General features: G+C 48.9%; 1 protein-coding gene across 8 annotated transcripts in view; it reads left to right on the top strand.

Moving 5' to 3' along the window:
- AHNAK (AHNAK nucleoprotein) overlaps positions 1 to 21,691 on the top strand; it is a 108,033-nt gene that overhangs the window by 38,732 nt on the left and 47,610 nt on the right. For 5 of the 8 annotated variants that reach the window (XM_039860222.1, XM_039860223.1, XM_039860226.1 and 2 more), the window contains exon 5: positions 6,290 to 6,389. In XM_039860222.1, coding sequence (XP_039716156.1) covers positions 6,290 to 6,389 — 100 coding nt within the window. Of the gene's footprint in view, positions 1 to 6,289; positions 6,390 to 13,896; positions 13,971 to 15,371; positions 15,473 to 15,591; positions 15,837 to 21,691 lie in introns of those variants that run through there. The other 3 variants (XM_039860220.1, XM_039860221.1, XM_039860225.1) reach the window with 3 other exon arrangements.

Here is a 21,691-nt window from a genome sequence, read left to right on the forward strand (position 1 = left end):
AGTTCAAGACAGGAGGGGCTGCTGAGGGAGGGCAGAGTGGGGGAGAGACTTGCTGGGGTTTGGTGGGAGATGAAGATGGCCTAGGGCTGGGTTCGGGATGGTTCCACCAGAATTGCAGCAGAGATTCAATGGCCAAGAATTAAAGTCCGGGGAGGAGGAGGGGAAGAAAGGTGGGGCATGGAGGAGGAGGGGGCTCCCCACGTCTGGTCAGCTGGGTCCAAAACCAGTGACTGGCATCTGAAATGTCACTCATTGCTTCAGTCTGAAAAGTGTAACCTTTATCTTGGTTATTCTGTTCCCAACTGATCATTTTGATTTTTATTAATTAAAAAAAAAAAAAAAGTATCTTTCCGATGAGATTCTGAGTGCCCCAACCAGGCTTTCCTGAAACGAAGAAAGCACCTTGATTTGTCCTCCTTCCTTCTTCTCCCTCCCTCTCTTCCTTCCTAGTGACATTGTTGATCAGAAGCCCCAGGATGTGGAGAGTCGTGTTTTCCGCCCCAAGCGAGGTGGGGCCGGCTTTCTCTTTGTCGCCGGCCGCTCGCTGCCCCCCTTCCACCCGCTGTTCTCTTTGAGCTGGACAGATGCAGTGACAGTGGCTCGTTTGCTAGTGCAGACCGTTGCAGAATGAGACAAAGCCCTTGTGTATTTTGCTGGGAAGCACTTGGCTGTGGAACACTGACATGTGAGCGCAGGGGAGCGTTTGCAGCGTCCGAGCATGTGGCTCTCACGGCCGCGCCCCGCGGAGCGTTTCTAAGTCTCTTTTGAGGATGGCGAGGCCGGGGTTTGGGAAATGTGTATATATCTTTCTCAAGTCCGCGCAAAGTCCTTCCAGAAAGTAGATTCGGAGGCACTGAGATCAGAAATCTCCTGGGGAAGGCGTCTTATGTTATAACGTGATGTGGGGTGCTTGAGCACTGTCCACACCCAGTTGTCAAGAGGGAAACCCAGTTCCCAGCCTAGTGTAGTCTTGTTCCACTGGCCGCTGACCCGGGTGGCTTGGGCTGGTTCCTAGTGCACAGAGAGCAGGCTCCTGAGGTAGGCAGGACTTCCAGCTGCGGGCGGGTGAGATGAAAGGATTATTTACTATGCCCTGTGGTAGGTCAGTAAATCTCCCGGCTGATTCTCTTAGTTCAAAGTGGAAAAGAATGAAGAGGAGGCGGTTCTTTAGCCTCATTTCCAGTATGGCCAACCGGGCCGGGCGGTCTAAAGCCCACGGGGATTTTTGTAAGTCATCCGAGCAATGCGAAGCTGCTCACCACGCCCTGTGTGTCTCGCCATCGGATTCTCTGAGGGATTGCACGTAGGTTTTGGGAGGAACAGGTTCAAACCTGACCCTGATCTTCAACAGAGCAAACATGAATCTCCAAGCCGGTCAGGTTGCCTCAGCCTTTCCAGCACCCGTGTGAACTGGCATGGCAGGGAAGCAGGCTGGAGTGGGCTCAGGTGGGGCTGCCCGGTACTTACCTAGAAGGTGTGATTGAAGACTTCAGGAAAGGCCACCCTAGCCTGAAATCTCTCCCCTCCTGGCTCGTCAAGAATGTCTGCAATTTCACTATGACTGAGTCATTCCTTTGTGTACGTTTACCACGCGCTCTGTTCTCGCCGTCCTTCTATAAATGCAGGTCGGTCTGGGATACAGGATTCCCTTAACCTTCTCACCTTAAATTGTACGTTTCATCTCTTGGGTAAGCCACAAACTCAGTTCCACTTTTTGCTTTTCCAGTCTTATTGAGATATAATTGACATATATATAACCTTGTATTACTTTGAGGTGCGTGACACAAAGAGTCGATGTGTGGATATCTTGTGAAATGATCACCACAGAAACTTTCCTTAGTTTCAGTTCCATTTTTTCATGTCAGGCCTCTCCGGAGTCACTTCACCTACCCTATTTTCTATCCCGTTCAGCTTAGACAGGAAGCAAAGCTGGAAGCCAGGTGGCCTGGTGTTGGGGACCAGAGGGGTGGAGGGAGGGAGAGTGAGGGTGCTGAGGACCGGCCGGCAGGCTCTCACACGGCTTCTCGCGTGGCTGGGCCTTGCTCTGGTGCCAGATGGAGCAGGAAAGGGGGTGCTCTCCTCTCTTTTGGCCAAGGAGGAGCCCTGGCAGCTCCTACACAGCTCCGTTTCTCTCCCCTCTCATTTCCTTCCACTCACTTACTTTCCTCTAACTGGCTGTCCCCTGTCTTCCTGCCCTTTTGCCAGTCATTCGAAGTGGCCCCATGCAGGAAGCCTGGAGGAGCTGGGCGCTCCTGAGGGGACTGGAGTTGGCTACACCTTTTCCTCCTCTTGTGCGTGGCACGTGATTCTTGCTCCCTCTGTGAGGCCTGGGGAGAGGCTCAGCTGGTCGGAGCAGGTATGGAGAGTGTCTAGCGAGGGGCCAGCCGGGTGCTGTGGTCTCCTACCAAAGCCTTAGACCATTCTCACCTTTCTCTCTTTCCTTAGCCAGGAAGAGAGCCCATCTATGTCATGCCTCTGCCTCTGGGCATACTGTATCAACCCATGGGACTCCTAGAGACACTCCCCTCCCCAAAAGGAGATGATGCTGTAAAATCCACTGGAATATACTCCACCGAGGCAGATATTTTTAATATTTCCCTAGAGTCTAGAACAGTGCCTGGCCCATAGTAAGTACTCAATAAATGCTTATTGAACGAACCTCCTCTTGGAGTAATCACAGCTAGTAAAATACTTCTAACCCCGACTGACACTCGATTGGGCAAGTAGACATTTTAAGGACTAACATTTCCAGAGACTTAATTTTTAAATGATACCACATAGCAATTCGTTTTTGTAAAACAGTAAGAGAAATTCTTGATTGCACCCTCTTCTTTTGCACGAATCCCTGCCATCACCTTGTCTCACACCCTGCAGACTTTGCTCTATGCTTTTGGACATATCTGTGCCATTAACACGGATGTCTATAGTTTGGTGGGTTAAAAGAAACCATAAATGAGATTGCACTGTATTGATTTCTTCCCCTTTCACAGTATGCTTTGGAGATGTTCTCTGTAGGTAAATACAGATCAACTTAATTCTTCTTTACCATTGTGAACTATTACACAGCATAGATGAAGTATCGTATGTTTAATGATTCCTCTGCTGACGGACTTTTAAGTAACTCCCAGGGTCTGCGAACATCCTTGCACATACCGCTTCGAGCACACGTACAAGTACGTCACTTGGACACCCAGAGATAGAATGGCTGAGTGAAGGAGGAGGTGCATTTAACATTTTAATAGTTACTCCAAATCACCCTCCCCAAAGGCTGTATCCGTGTGCATTTCTACTCCTGGGTGTAAAGCCTCTGTTTGCTTCATACTCTTATGGTTTTTTTTTTTTCCATCTCTTTTATTTATTTATTTTTAACCAATCTGTTGGTCAAAAAACATAAGCTCATTGTTAGAATGAAAATTTCAGTTCATTTTTTTCGGCCAGGAAGTCGTGAGTGACTCACATCAGTAAGGCAATCACATGTACAGTAAAACTACTATTTAACTGCTATGTATTCTGTTACCTAGTAACTATATTTGACATGGAGTGAGCGACTAACCAGGTCTCTATCCTTTCGGATAAGAGTAGTTAAGTATCAGGTTTCTCCACACGTTTCACCATGGCCTTTAGATGTAAACGTGAGAGTCTGGAGTCTTGGAGGACCCAGGGGAATGATCTCCCCTTCCTCTTGCTTATCCTGTCTTCACTGGAGTGGCTCCAAGGAGTTCTTTGGGGCCACAGCCTGCCCTTCCTCCACATCCTTTCTTGCCACACAGTGGCCATGTCCTAGAATGACGATGCCAAGTCGTCTACTCAGCCAGTCATTCTCTGCTCCCCAGCCTCTGGGTCTGTCCTTTGATCAGCTCAGAGCACAGCCAGCGGAAGTTGCTGGTTTTGTCTTTTCTTGCCTTTGATGATACCAGGCCCATCTTCTGGTGCATCAGAAGCTATACCACGGGCTGGATCCTGCCTTTATCTTTTCCAAGTTCACACGTCACCTAGTGCATATTTTCCACAAAGAAGTGCATTTGAAAAGGGAAAGTTTTAAGGGCAATTTAAATTTACACTCTTTAAATTTTATGGCTCTTCCCCCCTCCCCCCTTTGATGTCATGGATTCTTACTTCTATTTTTCTAAACCTCTGTATTCAGGCTAACATTCAAATGGTGGCTGTGAAAGGATTTTTCTCCCTGACAGTTTTCTCTAGGCGTGGTTCTTTGTTACCAACGAGATATCGTTTAGAATCACTTGGTGCCTTAATATTAATCTCTGGCGATTGAATTGGAAGCACCACCCAGTATGGCTGGATTTAATAATGGCTTCCTCTTAAGGTTTATGTTTTTAGAGGAAGCATAGACTTTTAAGACAGTGTGACTTGCTTTGATGGTTTCCGATTAATTTCACATTAGTATCAGATTAATTTCATATTTGTTTGAAACCATTTTGCTTGATGACTTGATTGTTTCATTTTCTAAAGTGAATTGAAACCAAATGCATTTCCTGCCTTTATCCAGTCCAGCTACTACAGAATCTTTTTTCTCTGGTTTTAGTAATATTACTCTGTTATTTCTAAAGCACTCTAGTTTTGGCCACAAGTTATACCAACGAGGACACTGCAAAGCAATGTCTTTATATATTTAGTTAAGAACCATTTTCTTTTCAGGATAACTTCCTATTTTGGATAGTCGGGTAACTTTGGCTTGGACTGTTTTTTTCTTTTATATTTTCTAATATATCCTGCAAAATACGAGTGGCTGGTTTAACAGTTTTGAGTGTGGGTTCATGAACCAGATGGCCTGGGTTCAAATCCCAGCTCTGCCACTTCCCAGCTGTATGATCGTGGGCCAGTCACTTAAGTTCTCTGTGCCTTAGTTTGTTCTTGTCTAAAACAGAGTAATAATAGCAGCTACCTCCAGAGTCGCTGAAAGGAGTTAACACACGAGTTAAGACAGTGTTTGGCACATGGGAAGTGCTGACGTGTTTGCCATTATTATTCAATCCTTTCTGAGAGAAAAAAACATTCCTTTCTTCTGCGGTTATTCAGACTTATTCTGAGTTCCATTTCGTAATTGAAAACCGAACAGATTGAAAGGGAAGGAAGAGTTGTGGAATGCTTAAATACTCAACCGAACCCTTTCTGGAAAAGGCGAGAGTGTTTCTGCAAAAGAATTCACACCCGATTCATCCGTTAGAGTTTTTGAAAATGTGCGGACTAAGAAGCATCAGTGGGATGGAATTAATCTACGTGCAGTTTTTAAAGAAATGCAAGTGTCATTCCGTGGAAAGTATATTTCTCCATCGCTCCCTCTCCCTCCACTCCCCACCTCCTTTCCCTCATCGGTCATCCATCCAAGCCATAAACATTCCGGAGTGCCTGGGACACCACGCTAATCTCTACAAACAGGGATACAAAGATGAATAACCCACCTTTAGGACAGTCTAAGGAAGGATTCGCTTATCACTTATGGTGAGGACAAACTTAAGTGGCCCTAACATCTCTCTGCAGGGCTGGACTAGGGAAGACAGACCATCTGTGAGAAGGAAGCATGAATAAGCATATTCACCAATTTGAAGCTGAAGATCCAGATTCATTCCATTCGTCAACCTCCGAGTTACTTTCTTCTGAGGAACTGTAACTTCCTTGAGTAAACACATGAAAAGAACAGCCTTTTTGAAGCTACCGACAGCAGCCATGTTCTCCACGAACTGGTTTCCATGTTCCTGCTGGACAGAACCCTGGTGCTGGCCAGGGAGTCCCAGGCCCGGGTGGGCTTTCCTTCCCAACGAGACCCCTCCTCTGAGGTGGCGTGACCCCTGGATTGGAGAGCTTCCACATAAGCCTTCAGGAATTCCTGCCCCATGGCGCCTAGCTCAGTTCTGGACACAGAGAAGATAGGCAGTGGACAGTGACTCCCTACCCTCCTTTCTCCACCTTCTGCCCTTGGTGGCACCTTGTTCCTCAGTGTTGAATTGAACCTTATCTCTCTTTTTCTGCCACTGTAAAATTCTTGAGGACAGGAAATGGGTCTGCTGAACCGATGAACCTGAGTCGTCTTCGGCCCCGCTGTCCGAGGTTCATCGGACTTTCACAGAAGGATGTCTTTCGGCTTATGCCGGGTCCCTTCTTAAGACTCTGTTATCTCTCTTCCAGGCAGAGCTTGCAAGCCAGGGCGGAGTGGGCTGGGCTGGGACGCGGTGGGGTCTCTGGTTTTTCGTGTAGTTACACTAGGCGTTTGAGAAGTGTTAACTGATTGGATGATTTGATAAGTTACTGTAATAATCTTTGTCCTTGTTAGAACACACCGCGGCCATCGGCACTGGAATGCAAAGACCAGAAAAAGCCTGAGAAGACCACTGGCCAAGCCCAGGCGCCTTCGGTCTCCGCTCCAAATGCAGGTGAGAGAGACAAGGTGGTAGGGACTGAGGGATGACAACCTTAATTGTAACAATGGTCCCCTCCACCCAGAAACCAGGCCCACGGGAGCATCCGCGGGTGACCCTGACTTCCTGAGCCTTAGAAGACACATTCTTTAAAGAGCTGGCTCAGGACACCGGGGGCCCAGCCCCTACCTCTCCAGGGCCTAGAAATTCAAGGCCCCCTCTCCTTTCAGCTTTTAGCAGTCTGACTATGGAAGAACTTTTTACTACTTCAGAAGGATTCTCAAGGGTTTCTTTGTATGTAGGGCTGCAGCGAACATTTATATACTTTTAGGACCATATCTATTAAATTCAGAGTTCAAGGCAGGGCAGATATCAGAGTCTCAGAATGAAAGGGTTAGTGTCTACTTCTCATTGAAGATCTACCAGTGTTTAGGGAAAAGCGTTTTCGATCCTATAGCAGATGCTTTCTCTGGCTTCCCAGAGGGGCCGTGTCTACACGGAGGGTGAGACAGAGGAGGAGGTAAGTGTGGGGTGTGGAAATCCTGCATCGTAGGCAGCTATCTGGGGGGTCCGTCGGGTCGATCTGGACGAAAGCCACGTTTAGGGCCTGCCCTACAATTAAACTTTTTTTGGAGGTCATTGCAAACGTTTAAAACTCAGGAGATTTCACAGAAAATAGAGAATGTGTGGCCCCTCTTGAAATTTTGAAATCTTCCCCGAGCCTGCATTCCCGCATGGCAACGGCAGCTGGGGCAGAATGACTGCCCTGTCGCTGGGGAATTGGAACTTGTCAGCTTCTTCCTGCCCTGCCCTGCGGGTACCCCCATCCCCACAAACATCGAGTGGTGTCTCTGCTCCTGAGGCAGCTTCCAGGGGTCCTCTGCATCCCCTTCCCTCACCTCCATCAGTCATCTTTGCTTTCCCCATCTTTATCCTGACTTTTCCTTTGGCAAAGGAGAGGTGTGCACCCCTTCCCCTTTCAAAAGCTCTCCCGTAACCCCTCCCCCTCCTTGCTGCGGTGTCGTCCCTGCAGAGCCAACCTGCTGGAAAGGGTCATCTCTTGTCTCCTCACTCCTGCCCCTGTATTGCCTCCCCCACCCTGTTCTTGCTCATCCTTTATTCTTCCCGGCCGGTCTCTGTGCCCTCTGCCTCCTGGAAGGCCTCTCTTCCCTTGGCTTGGTGACATCTCATTTGTCCTGATGTCTGTTGTCCCGCCTTCCCGGGCTCCTCTCTTCCCACAAGCTCACAAATGGCAGAATTTCCAAGGATCTGGGCCAGGGTCTTTATTTATCTCACCCCGGACTCTGGGCAACCTCTCGGGGCCGGCCGATCCTCCAGCCTGCTCTCCAGCCAGCTGTCTCTTCCGAGCTCCGGGGCTGCACATCTGGGATGCTGAGCCCTGGGCTCACCTCCACCTGCCCCCTCCCTGCCAGCCCGATGCCCTTCTTGTTTTCCCTGCCTCTGATCAGCTCTGCCACCACCTGGTCACCACAGCCATCTGCCACGTCCTCAACGTTTCTGCTATCTTTTGCTTTTCATTATTTCCTGCAATTGCCTCCTAACTGGTCTCCCTGTCTTAGATCCCTTCCTCCACTGATGGAGTGAGCTTCATGTACAGGCCAGTCTAAAATAAAAATCAGATCATCTTACTCCCCTGCTGGAAATTCTTCTGTGTCTCATCTTGGTTTTTAGGAGGAAGTTCACACCCTCAGTTTAACCCTCAGGCTGCGGTGACCTGGCTTCTGTGTCAGTACCCACAGGCTCCCACGTGCACCTGTCACTCCAGCCATACCAAAGTGCTTGCAGGTGTCGAAATTCATGACGCCAGTCCCTGCTTCTGTCTTCACCATGCTCTTCCACACTCCTTCTGCCCGCTGGGTTTCTGGACCTTTGAATGACCACCCCGGGCCCGCCTGAACCTCCAAGCCTGGGCTCAGTGCCCCTTCTCTGTGCTCTCCCATGGCATTCAGGCATCTCTGTGTCACTCCCACAGTACTGGGCTTCTGCTAGACTTCACATCCAGTGGAGACCTGGGAAGGTCCCTGGCACAGTGTGCTTGGTACGTAACATAGATGGATGATGGCAGGAGCTCAGGCTGGCTTCTCGGCACTCACGTGGATGCGTAGCCCTCTCTTGCCCTTTTGGGAGTAGATTCTAGCTTCTCACAGTGTCCGCCTTCCCAACGCAGCACTTGTCTCTTGTACAATGTACTTCATCGACATTTACTAAGTGTCTTGGGATTTAAAGGTGATCGGATTTGACCTCTTTCCTCAAAGGACTTGTTATCCACTGGATGCATTATAGCTATTTATTCAGTGAACATTTATTGAGAGCCAGCACTCAAGGGGGTGGCATTAAAGCGGTCAGGCCTGGGGATTCCGACAAAGTCCACAGAGCTTAGAGGACACGCAAGGCTTTCCAACTACACATGCCTCGTTTACACTACAGGAGAAAGATGACAGCTTTCCTTGTCAGGGACTTATCTACGGACCAAGTCACATGCTCTGCCCTGGTGGTGGACGTTCCCTTAGAAACCAACTGGCATGTCCCTCGTTTTCATGGACTTTGAAGCTGGAGTTTTGTATAAACATCACTTCACCAGCGTGCCAGAAATGAGCCTTACCCGCCCCCGCCGTTAGCCTCCAGTTTCTCAAGAGAAGTCTGCCATTTCCCTGAAGATTTAGAAATATGTCTGAACAGAGCAGAGCTCGGGGTTGGCTTTCTCATGGCAACACTGCTGTCAACTGTTGTCATAAAAAGCCATTTTGGTAAATAAGCAGAAAGTTAGTAGGTTTGTGAGGCTCAGACCAGCAGAGTCTGGGAATCAAGTCATCTACCTCGTCACATGGTGTCTGTCCTAAAGGCTCAAGTGGTTTCGAAGGGTGAAATGCTGGAAAGTTGAATATATAAATGTCAACCCAGAAAGTCACAAGTTGGATGTCGCACTGCCTGGTGTTGACAGCGGTGCAGCCTTAGTGGTTAAGAGTCCCACCCTAGACCTGGTCTGCCTGAGTCTGAATCCTGCTTCCGCTTCTCTGACCTCGGGCAGGTCCTGCTTTCCTCCTCTGTGAAATTAGGATGATCAGAGAACTTCCCTCACTGGTGGTTGCGAGGCTTAAGCCGGTTCGCACCTGCACGTGCTTAGAGCTGTGCCTGACACGTCGCAAGTGCTCAGTAAACATCAGCTGTTGTAATTAGGCCCCTTTATCATCTTCCATGGGGCTATTAACTGCGATGATTTTCTCTTGGCCATTAAAGCTGTCATCCGACCTCTCCCACGCTTGTGGTCCACGGCGTCCCAGTTCCTGTGGTGTCAACCCCCTTCGGTCACTTTGCTTCTCTGACCACCTTATCCGGGGTTTATCCTCTTTTATATATATATATATATTTTCTGCCTGGAAAAGGCTTCTGCTTCTCCCCTCCCCTCCCCCAGCACCCCTCTGCCCCTCTCCGTCCCTGTTCTGAAGCTCCTTTGATGGAACGGATGCAGATATTCCTATACACATAGTTAACCATGGGAAAACTCTAGGATAATTTTTCTTTTGACTTTGTGTTTATAAATCTCTAAAGCCTTGTAGAGCCTTGCCAGCGGACTAACCTATCCATCTATTTTTTTTATAAAAAAAATCACATAGCATAAAACTGAGCATTTTAACCATTTTTAGGCGTACGGCTCAGTGGCATCAAGTACATTCGCGTCATCACCGTCTGTCGCCAGACATTTCCATCTTTCTGAACAGAAACTCTGTCCCCGTTAAGCACTGACTCCCCCTTCCCCCTCCCTCCATCTCTCGCAACCACAATTCTATTTTCTGTCTCTGTGAATTTAACTACTTTAGGTCTCTTACATGTGTGCTTCGGTGTCTGGCTGACTTCAGTTAGCATAGTGTTTCCAAGGTTCATCCATGTTGCAACACGTGTCAGAATTTCATTCCTTTTTAAGGTCGAATAATATTCCATTATACGTAAATGCCACATTTTTTTGTCTATTCATCCATCGATGGAGATTTGGTTTTGTTCCCACCTTGTTGGCTCTCGTGAATAATCCTGCCATGGACATGGATACGCAAGTATCTGTATGAGTCCCCGCTTCCAATTCTTTTGGGCGCGTACCCAGGAGTGGAATTGCTGGATCATGTGGTCCATCCCCTGTGCAAGGCTGACTTTATAAATCAAGAACAGAGCGTGAACACTCTGACCCAGTGTCTCCCACAGACTTTATCTTCATAAATGTCAACCCGTCCTTCAGGTTCAGGCTGAAACGTTGGCGTCATCCTGGGCCCCCCTAATTCTCTTACGTCTGATATTCAAATCATGAGCAATTCCCATCATCTCCATCTTCCATATTCACAATTAGTCGCTTCTCCCCATCCACCGTTACTGCCCTGACCTGGGTCCCCTCCTCATCTCTTGTTTGGGTTATGATGATTGTTTTCTAACTAGTCTCCCTGTTTCTGCTTTGGTCACCCTCTGATCTCTACCTAGCACAGCAACAGGTGTGACTCTTTAAAAACATTAATCGAATAATGTCATTCCTGAGTGATGACCTTTCATCGCTCCCCACCCCAGGTGCTTGCACCTGTCTGTCACCATCACTTCTCTTCTGACCCCATGTCTCTTTGCCGTTCTACCTCAGGGCTTCTGCATTTGCTGCGAAACGACGCCTGAAATGTTCTTTTCTTGACAAACTCTTCACCCTCCAATGTCACTTCACCGGAGACGCCTTCTCTGACTCCTTATACAAAGGAACAAGCCCTCCCTCCCCTCACCTGAGGCACCACCTGTGCCTTCTGTCCATTTATTTATCATTCTCTGACATATAACCACTCCCCCTCCCATTTGTTCATCTCCTTCTTCCTCAATGGAATGTAAGCTTCATGATATCAGGGGCTTGGTTTGGTTTCCTGTCATAACCTCAGTGCCGATAATAGTGCCTGCACATAATAGGTGCTCATTTAGTGTCTGTCTAATGAATGAGTGCTACTTTGAGGTCCCCACCTTAACAGTCCACAAATGTTTCTATGTCTGACAATTGTGCCAACGTATCAAGGTCCCTGCTGCCATCGAGGCTCTGGTGTCATCTTTCTGGACTCGGGCAGCTTTAAAACAAAGTGAAACAGGTTGATCAGCTTTTGCAATTCCCTTTAGCTTTAGTGGGTCCAATAAATGCCCCTGATTGCTGCAAGGATTTATCCTAAAATAAACAGCTCTTCAAAGACACATGCCCTACAAGGCATTCCTCAAACTGGGCCCCATGGATTCCTTCTCAGGGGCTCAAGGAATCTGCACAATTCAAAATTTTGTTTTTACATTTCGATGACAATCTAGGGAAACAAAGACTGGGAATTAATTCTTGATGTCTCGATGACCACCTTACAGCTGAGGAGTGCCACTTATGTGGTTCTGGTGTGGTGTTTGTACTCTTGGTGACCGCCTGAAGCGATGGCTTTTAACTATTCCTTGTCACTGGTTTGCGGATGTCTTCTCAAAAACCTACATATTTTTTTCTTTCCAGTAAAAGACGTCCGAATGAGAAATAGTCAGACTACGCAGCTAATAACCATGAATTGCAGTGCAGGCTGAAATGCGACACTGGAAAAGGCACCTCTCAGGCTCCAGGCGGCAGTTTTCCGTGGGTCTGAGTCAGCCTGAGGCAATGGGGTAGGAAACAGACGTAAGAACATTGGCGTGACAGTCTGGACAGGAGTTGGCACCGACCTCTGCCTCTGTGTTAACTGTGACCCTGGGTTTGTCCGCCCACCTTTCTGGGTCTCCGTTCTTTATCTATAAAATCAACTAGAGAATCTCTACATTCTCCTCCAGCTCTGACATTCCATTTGTGAAGTGTGTTGGGCAGAGATGCCCATTTGGACACCGGGAAATATACTCTGTTGGTACCAAGCCCAGAGCACTGGTGATGAGGATCTCACGTTTCCCGACGTGTCCCTTCCACACTCACCTTCTCTGCGACGTCTTTTTCGAGGACTCCTCCTAAAAGTCACACTTCCATCTCTATCCCATGTACCGTGCTCAGTTTTTATTCCTATTCCTCTATGCTTTTGAGGAAAGCTGATTTTTATTTTATTTTGCTTATTTCTTATTATCCGTCTTCTCCTATAGGTAAAAACCCTTTAAGGTGGAGCCTTTTGTGTTTAAGACTGTGCGTGCTGCCTTGGAACAGGGTCTGTCACGTAGTGGGTACTCGATCAAGATTTGCCAAATGGATTGATGTTCTGGGCACCGCCTCTGCTTTGGGCACCGTGCAGAGTGCTTTTACATTTTAATCAATACGTGCACAAAGTATTATTATTAGCTTTATGTGATGGCTGAGAAAACTGAGGCTTCACAAACATTGGGTAACTTGCCCATAAGTGTCAGAGCTGATACTCGAACCCAGGTAAGTCGTACGTACACTTTGCCATATTCATCTCTAGCTTTGGCATCTCTCAGCCAGGAGGGCTGCAGTACCAAATGCATCAGGGCACAGGTGGATTAGATTGTGGCTCTGTTTTTCGTTTTCTTTCTTTTTTGTTTTTTTTTTCTTCTTTCTTTCTAACACTGCTCTGTGTATAGGGAGAAGGGATGCATACTGAAGGGGTGGTTCTTTCTCCATTGTATACTGTTGGTTCCTTTGTTGTGAGTTAATTAAGCATAAATGCATGGTTTTATTTCTGGGCTCTCTGTTCTGTTTCACTGATTTTGTGTTTTTATTCTAGTACTGTTTCGATTACTATAGCTTTGTAATATTGTTTGAAATCAGGAAGTGAGATGTCTCCAGCTTTGTTCTTCCTTCTTAAGATTGCTTTGGCTATTTGGGGTCTTTTATGGTTTCATACACATTTTAGGATTGCTTGTTTTATTTCTGTCGAAAATGCAGTTGGAATTTCGATAGAGTTCGTGTTGAATCTGTAGATTGCTTTGGATAGTACTGATAAAAATCAGACTCCCAGAGAGAGAGTCCTCCTCGGCTGCATTTCCTTGCTCCGACTGTGTAGAAAACACACTTTGCAGAATTTCAGAATCGGGTAGCTGGTTAGCAATCCTCTGGTTTCACCAATCCCTTCACTGTAAGGTGAAGAAATGAAGACCCCAAAAGCTGCGTGCTGCATGGCTTCTGTATTGTCTCGAGCTGTGACTGACTGACTGATGAACCGCAGTGGTCGGGTGGTAAACCAGAAGGCCCTCGGAGGGGTTGCTGGGAGCCTGCACCACATCGGGGACCCGCCCCCACCCCACTCTGATACTATCACCAACTAGCGGCCCCTTGGGCCCTGGCCTTTTGGGTTTCCGGTAACTTGGGTACTGTTCAATTTCAGGAGGAGCTGATGCTGGCTGAGGTCCCTGCCTCTGATCAGGCCGCCCTCCAGGCAGTGCTTCTTGATGTGAAAACCATGTTTTTCAAAATCTCGTCTTTTTGATATTCAAATGCATCAGACCGATGCATTTCAGGACTGTTCTTCTTCTTTGGGCATTTTCACGTCTTCACGTCCCTTACAGTTTGTCCTCATTTTTTTCTTCTGAGATCCCTTCAGGTGTTCAACGCTCCCAGGAAGAAGCAGGGCCTGTTCCCCCACTTTCTAACTGCACGTGAGGAATGAAGAGCGTTTCACGTTCACGAATAAGCTATCGCTTGTTGATGTTCCGATTTCAGAGAACGTGTTCTTGTTTCACTTTGTTACGCATGAAATCGCAGTGAGCGGTACACGACTGACCATAATTCAGTGCTCGAGAGATGTAGTCTCTACTATATTAGGTGTAGAAATTCAGGGGCAAAAAGTACCGACGAAGCTTGGAGGATCAGGTAATAATAAAAATGAAAATAAAATAAGAACTCACCCTCATCAAGCACTCTGTATGTGTCAGGCATGATACAAATGTGTTATGTGACTGGATTCATTTAATCCTCATAATAACCTTACGAAGTGGGTGAAATTATATCCCCACTTTACAGTAGAGGAATCGTGAGGCTCAGAAAGATGAAGTGAGTTGCCCAAGGTCATAGAGAGCTGGTAAGGGCAGAGCCAGGATTTGAGTCTAGATTGACTGACCCCAGAATCTTTTCTCTTAAATGCTACATCCGATGGCCTTGACAAAGGCTCCATTAAGGAGGTGAGACTTGAGCTGTGCCTTCAGAATGAGAGGTCCTACAGCATGGAGACAATCTGAGTGATGGGTCAGGGAGGGAGTGAGCATGGCGGACCCCAACAAGGAAGACGAGATTGATCTCGCTTGCAGAGGCCATGCATCGGAGAGCAGTGGGGAGATGGTGGTGTCGAAGGGTTGGGGCAGATGGTAAAAGATCTTAACATCCAGGCAGAGGGTGTAGACTCGATCTGGAAGCACACAGATTTGAAAAGTGTTGAAGGGTGACTTGTTAGAAGCAGAGATTTGGGGAGGTTTTGGGGTGGCAACGGTAGGTCTGAGGGTAGGAGGTGAGGAGGCAGGAATGAGGTACCTAAGGGTCTCGCCTAGGATGGTCAAGAGAAGTGGAAGGAAGGGAGGTTGACGTGAGGGAGTTTACGGAGGGTCAGCAGGTGGGAGAGGAAGCTCAGCATTTAATTGACTTTGAGGTTCTGAGTCTGGTGAGAGGCACAGTGTCGACCCCATGGGCCGACATCTCACTGCTTGTCTTAAATTCTATCACCAGGGGGTGAGTCCACAAAGAATTAAACATTTATGACCTAGTCAGGTAGTTTATCTTTAAATTTCACCCGTTTGGGTAGCCTACTAATACAGACTTTTTTTTTTTCTATCGATTGTTGTATCTGTGATCAGAGAAGGTTTGATCAGAGAAGCAGAACCTCCGTGAGCCATAGAGAGACAATGAGGGGTTCATCCTACGCGTCAGAGCTCCCGCGATGGTGGGGGCTGGTTTTGCAGTCTGTTAGGTGTTGTCCCCTTGTCTCAGCTAGGCCAGCGTGGGAGGGAAGATGACATGGAGTGGGGAAGTGAGGGACAATTGGCACCACATCTGGCTCTTATCACCTGCTATCTCAGTGGTTCAGGTGACCTGTGGGACAAGCTGGGGCCCTTCACTCCAGAGACACACACTCCTGGCTCAGGAACTAGAAGAGCCACGGCTGCCGCAAGCCAACGAGGTGAGCCAGAGCGCAGTGACGGTGTGCGAGCTGTCTCCACCTCTGCCGTACTCGACCTTCACTTCACTTGTGCCTTCCAAATCTTGCACACATTTCTCGTGTGGCCATCCTTAACCCAGGACCCTACAGGGACGAAAATTCTGGGAAGCGTGACGACACTGACCCAGCACGAAGCCGCCACGACTGTCCGCATACATAGCGGATTCTCTTTAATTCTTCTCTTTTCTTCTTCAATGATTTGATTTGAAGGACTTCCGTAGAAGCGGCATAAACTTTCTGAGTGAAACGGTTGTAGCCACCATTATATCTGAGTGTCTCTCCATCCTCCCTGAGCATTTTTAATAAATCTCATCTTTTCTCTGAACTTCCTGAAGTTTAATTTGTTTCTGAAGGTAGAGCACATGGGGCAGGTAAGTTCCAGCCGCAGGATGCATTTCTGGATTTTAAGAGGTGATGACACATCCTATGTGAAGATGAGTTCACTGCTCTAGGCTGGGCTGCTTCTGGCCAACACTTACATGGGTGGCGGGTGGTTTATTTTTTTTGTCTTCTTCATTTTACTGCTACATCTTCTATATTAGCTCGCTAGGACCACCCTTACAAAGTGCCATTGACCAGGTGGCTAACTAACAATTATTTTCTCGCAGTTCTGGAGGCTAGAAGTTCCAGATCAAGGTGTTGGCAGGGTTGGTTTCTAGAGGCCTCGCTCCTTGGCGTATAGACGATGTTCTTCTCCCTGTGTCGCCATGTGGTCTGTGTCCTCATTTCCTCTTGTTATTAGGACATCCGTTGTATTGGATTCGGGCCCACCCTAATGAACTTATTTTAATTTAATTACTTCTTGAAAGACCATATCTTCAACTACAGCCACATTCTGAGAGATACTGGAGTTACGACTCCTCCACAGGAATTTTTTGGGGACACAATTCAGCCCATCACACCTTCCTTCCCATCCAAGTTACCTCATGGTGAAAGGTCAGCCCATCGACTGTACCGGTCGCTCGCTTCTTCCATATGGTCACTCACGGCAGGTGGCCTCTGGGCTTTTATGGGAGGGGTCGAGAACGTTATTTTCTGAGGGCTGTTTTCCTGTACATGGCTGTCTTTGCCTGGGCAAGGAGTGTTCCTCCACGCATTCCGACTCGGTCAGATCAGAAAGCAGCAAATCCAGGGGATTATTTTTTTTACTGCATGTAGAATTCCTTGCATAGCAGAGAGTTCAGGAAGGAAGGCCCTGATTGGGGACAGAGGTCAGGGCCACAGAGTTCAGGGTTTCTTGAGAAAGGGTCAGGCTCTCTTCTGATAATCCCAAGTTTGCTTGATTAGCTTCTGAATTAATGTATCTAAAATGAACTCTGTCATGACCAGCAATCTAATTCGACGCTTAAGCTTTATTTTCTCCTACCCTTGAAGTCTCAGTCACTAAGAGAATTTGCAAAGGAGCAGAAGCAGGATTGGTAAGAGCGAGGGCTCTGTTTCTCTCACTGTCCGGGACAGCTGGCCACTGGGTCCAGCCTGCTCCCCCGGGAGGCACAAGCGAGGCACAGAGGGCCACCCTGCCCGGCAGGAAGCTGGGTCTGGGCTAGTGTTCCCGGGTCCTTCCTACTGCCCTCCTGAGGGAAATGGGGAGAGAGAGCCGTGATGCCCATCTACAAATCTGGTAGAACCAAGCCAGAGGGGACCTGGCATCTTCTCTCCCACGTCTCTGGAGTCCTGTTCCCTGTTCCTGGCCAAATCTGCTGTCGCTTTTTATTGAAGTGAAAAAAAGTCACGATATGAAAATTCTCTAAAGCCACTTTGGAACACTTTCAAGAATAGCTTCAGGCAAAACAGAGGAAGGGATGTGACTGCACCCAGGGCTGGATCACCCACGGGGAGAACTGGTTCTAGAAAGAACTTGAATTTCACGCTACGGCTTCACACACAGAGGAAAAAGGGACTGGGAGGCATTGGGATGGAGGGATAGAGGCCTGGTGCTTGTCCAGGATGTCCCCCTCTGTCCCGTGACAGGCTTTTAGGGAATCTTAATAAAATGGTCGGGAGCAGTCTGGCAACCTGCCAACGCTCCTTGTACCCGAGACAAAAATGTTGGTCTGACGAAATTGTTTAGGTAATTTCCTAGCGCATTTACCAGTTCACAGACCCAAAACGCCCAAGTAAATTGACCTCTGAAAGAAAATAAAGCTATTAAAAAGTCGTCCGATTATCTTATTACGACAAGTGCTGAAGTAGATGCACTTTGTAATCTTAACTGTCGGCATCGGTGAAACACTTCTGTGCCAGAAGGCCTAAGAGGTACCGTTTTAGAGTGATTTTTGTACTGGTGTTCACTTTCCTCTTTTCTAAATGTGGCTGGGGTGGTCAATTCTAGACAAGGAACAGAAGAAGGGGGAAAAAAAGGAAAAAAGAGACACTTTCCCACCAGTGCTCACCCGAGGTCTAGAAAATGGTTAAAATGGCCCTGTAGAGCTGGTAACTACCGGTTGGGGGAGGTCTGGGGAGCACTGGCAAGGGCTGGAGGGGCCCAGTTTTAGTGCGAAGAGGCCCTGGGGTGAAGCGCCACCCCTCCCATCCTGGGATCCTAGCTGAGAAGAACAGAATGTGTGCGCTGGCTGCACCTGCCTGGCCGAGGCTGTGGGAGGGGAGAGAAACCACGAGGCGATGAGGAGGCCAATCGCTGTGTTCTCTAAGATAACACTCTCTTCCGTAGAGGAAAATTCTCTGGAGCAGAGGCAGCTGGAAGAGAATCCCAGCTGGATCTTACCAGGGCTGCCGATTTCTGAGCACCCTCTGGGGTGCAGAGACCTCTGAGTGAAACAATGTGACCAGGCTTCCCTTCGCTGTTGGTATACATTCCCCAGTCCTCCCAACCCCTCCTTCTCGCTCTTTCTCAAAAGTCCCAGAGGCCCCCGGGCCTTTGCACATGCTATTTCTCTGGCTTTAAGGCAATTATTCTTCAGGATCTCATGCAGCCTTCACCCCCTCAGGAAAGCCTTGACCGAGGCTGGGGCGGGTCTCCTTTTAAGTGTTCTGATGCCAGGTTGTAACCTCAGCCTCTAAGAAATCAAGAACCTCCTTCCATGTTGCCAGGTGTTCACTTCTGGTCCCTGAGAGAAGGGAGACCCTTGCTGTCTGCAAGCCTGGGGCTAAGGGTTCTGCTGTGCACGGCCCTGGCACCCGGGGCTGCGCAGTGACTGTTCGTGGATGACTGAACGTCGCTTTGCTCAGCTGCGACCCCACGCCCGGCACCGCGTATTCCTAATCTCGTGTGACGTGCACAAGAACCGTGTGAGGAAGGTATCGGGTACATTTCTAGATGAGGACTTGGTGGCTTGGCAGGTTCCACAGCTAGACTGAGGTCGCACGGCTACGAAGTGGCAGTAATTCCCAGCTCTCACACGTAAGGTGCATGATGACCGCGGCACGGCTGGTTAGAAGTGCAGCTTTCCTCACACTGCTCCCGAGATGCCCATGTTGTCACAGCATTATTTTTTATTGTGGTAAAATATACATAGTACAAAATTTACCGTCTTAACCATTTTTAGGTACACAATTCTGTCTGTGGCATTAAGTATATTCACATCACCAGAACTTTTTCATCTTTTGAAACTGAAACTCTGTCCCCATTAAACACTACCTCCCCATGTCCCCCCCATGCCCCCCGCCCCCAGCCCCTGGCACTCATGTTCTATTGTCTGTTTCGAATTTGACTAGTCTAGAGACCTCCTATCCGTGGAATCATATAGTTTTTGTTCTTTTCGTGTCTGGCTTTTTTCGCTGTCACAGCATTTTAAACAAGGGCCCCTGGTAACCCTCATGTAGGAGTCTGGACCGCTCTGAGAAATTCCGTGCCAGAGGGCTGAGGGATGGATGGGGTGGGGTGGGGCTCAAAAAGTGCGTAAATGAGGTGTATGTGGGGTGATCGCGACCAGGAGCCCGGTATGGCAGGCTGAGTCAAGGGCATGACTAGGGTGGCTGTCAGTCCAGGCCTAAGAGCTCAAGGTGGAAGGACAGTGAAGGGACAGTTGTGTGGGCTGGCCAGTTCAAGGAGGGTCCGTGAGCCAGGGTGAGGGGCTGACAAGGGAAGGCCAGGGCAGAGAAGGAGCTGGGGTGGCTGGGATGGGGTATGTGTATATGTAGTGGGGGGAGCACAGAAGGTGAGAGAAATCAGAGTGGGCGGTGGGCGAGAGCCACATGCGTCGGCGTAAGCGGAGGCTCCGGTGAGGAGCCGGCAGATGGTGGGCAGTCGGAGCGGGCAGCAGGGTCGGAAGACGTGGGAAAGCGGGCGGCGCACGGGAGAAGGATTTGATTCGGAGCCAGCCCTTCGCCTCATCCAGGAGGTTGCATGTACTTGCCCCTGAGGGGACGCCAGGTCATGGGCACAGTGGCTCTGAGGGAGCTGTCTGGGGTCAGGTGGGGACCGGGAGTGGCAGGAAGGGCAGCTCCCCGACCCCCGCCCCAGGGAGCAAGGTCGGATGGGCCTTGCTCTACCTTCTCCCACCCGCGTCCTCTCTCCCTTTTGAAATTCAGCTCTTCTTTCTTCTCTCAATCCCCCTTTTCCTCTTAATTTCTCCTTCTCCTAACCGCGCCTGCATGGAGCTGAGGTGGCAAGGAGTGCGCCTGTGCACGTGCGTGGCGCGGTTGCCCCCGAACCCCCGCTTGCCTGTACCCCGCAGCAGGCCCCGTACGGCCTGCTGGGCCTCCTATTGGCTGCCTGACCCTGGGCGGGTCTCCGACCGTCTTGGTTCCTCATTTTCCCCATTTATAACATTTACAGTAATAGCACCAGCCGCAGAGAGTCTGTCGTAATGGTTAAATGAGAGAACCACACAAAGGGCTTAGGACAGGGTTTGGCGCAGAGCAAGCAGACGGCAAGTACCCACTGTAACTCACGGGGGTGTGATTTGCAACGACTTTTTTTTTTTTTTTTTAAATAGGAATGCAATTAGAGGCCAGAACACAATAGGTGAATGCCCCAGCCACACAGTGCGCGACGAGGGGTCATCGTGCCAGCTCGAGCCCAGGCTGCACGAACCCTCTGCTGGATTTCAGGCTTGTCTTGCGGGGGACCGCGGCAGGTTCTGGAGGGCCAGTTGCCTGACGGATGGAGGGTTTTTCTGGCAGATAAACCAGGCTCAGCCGTTGGAGGCGGAGGATGGTTCCAACGTGCAGCCGGGTGTGGCCCTCCCCTGGGCCACCCCGTGTTCCACGCGGGAGTCCCGTGGAGACCAGGGGTCTCTGGGTGATTTCACGACAGTCCCTCAGTAAGATAGTGGGATTATGAAAATTTGCTTTGGTATTTGACAGCCAGAGGCAGAGAAAGAAATGAAAGGCCACCTGGACATGGAAGGTGGGGTGTCTTTGGTGGGTTGAGGACCCAGGAAATACGCTGTGGCTTTAGTTTTTCATGCACAGTCACAGCCGCATTGTGTCTGGAATGACACAGTACCCAGCAGAGTGGCGGTGCCCTCGCAGGAGGTACAGGGAAGAGATGCAGCCATGCCTGGTGGCAGGCAGCAATCTGGCACCTGAGGGAGGTGGCTGGTGTGGGGATCTTGGGGACCCTCAGTAAGCATCTCAGTAAGCAGTGGGGGTGTGGGTGGTGGCCATCAGTGGAAGGAGACACGAAATAGAAATCATGGCAGACCTTTCTGGGAGCAGATCGTGTCTGCTTGGGAAGACATGTGATGATTTCCAGGAGTAGTGTGTGTGTGTGCACATGCGCGTGTATGTGTTTAAGAGGGTAGGTTTTGGAGGAGGCTGGGACCCCATCTTGTTAGAGGCAAGAACAAGAGTCAGTGACATTCGCGTCATTACCGTGAAATGGCCCCAATCTTAAGCCCAGACTGGGTTGGCTCAGGCAGATGCAAGTTGCACATTGTATTACATTTGCAAGTTACATATTTATTGATAAAGGATAATGTTACCTCCTCTGACTTAAACTGAAGGTTTCCTCTCTGCCAGAAAGTTAGATGTAAGCTGGCTTTTTTAACTTTATGAGGTTCCTGATTTTTTCCCCCTGCGGATATGGAGCTAGATCTGCTCTCAGACTTCCGGCTTCCAGAACCATGAAATACCTTTCTGTAGTTTAAGCCACCGTCTATGGTATTTTTGTCATAGCAGCTTGAACTAAGACACCAGGGATGCTGCTAAACATCCTGCAATGCATAGGACAGCCTCCCACAATTAAGAATTATCCAGTGCAAAATGTTTCAAGGA

This window comes from Pteropus medius, unplaced genomic scaffold, assembly GCF_902729225.1.
Source record: "Pteropus medius unplaced genomic scaffold, Ma_sr-lr_union100, whole genome shotgun sequence".
Classification (NCBI taxonomy): domain Eukaryota; kingdom Metazoa; phylum Chordata; class Mammalia; order Chiroptera; family Pteropodidae; genus Pteropus; species Pteropus medius.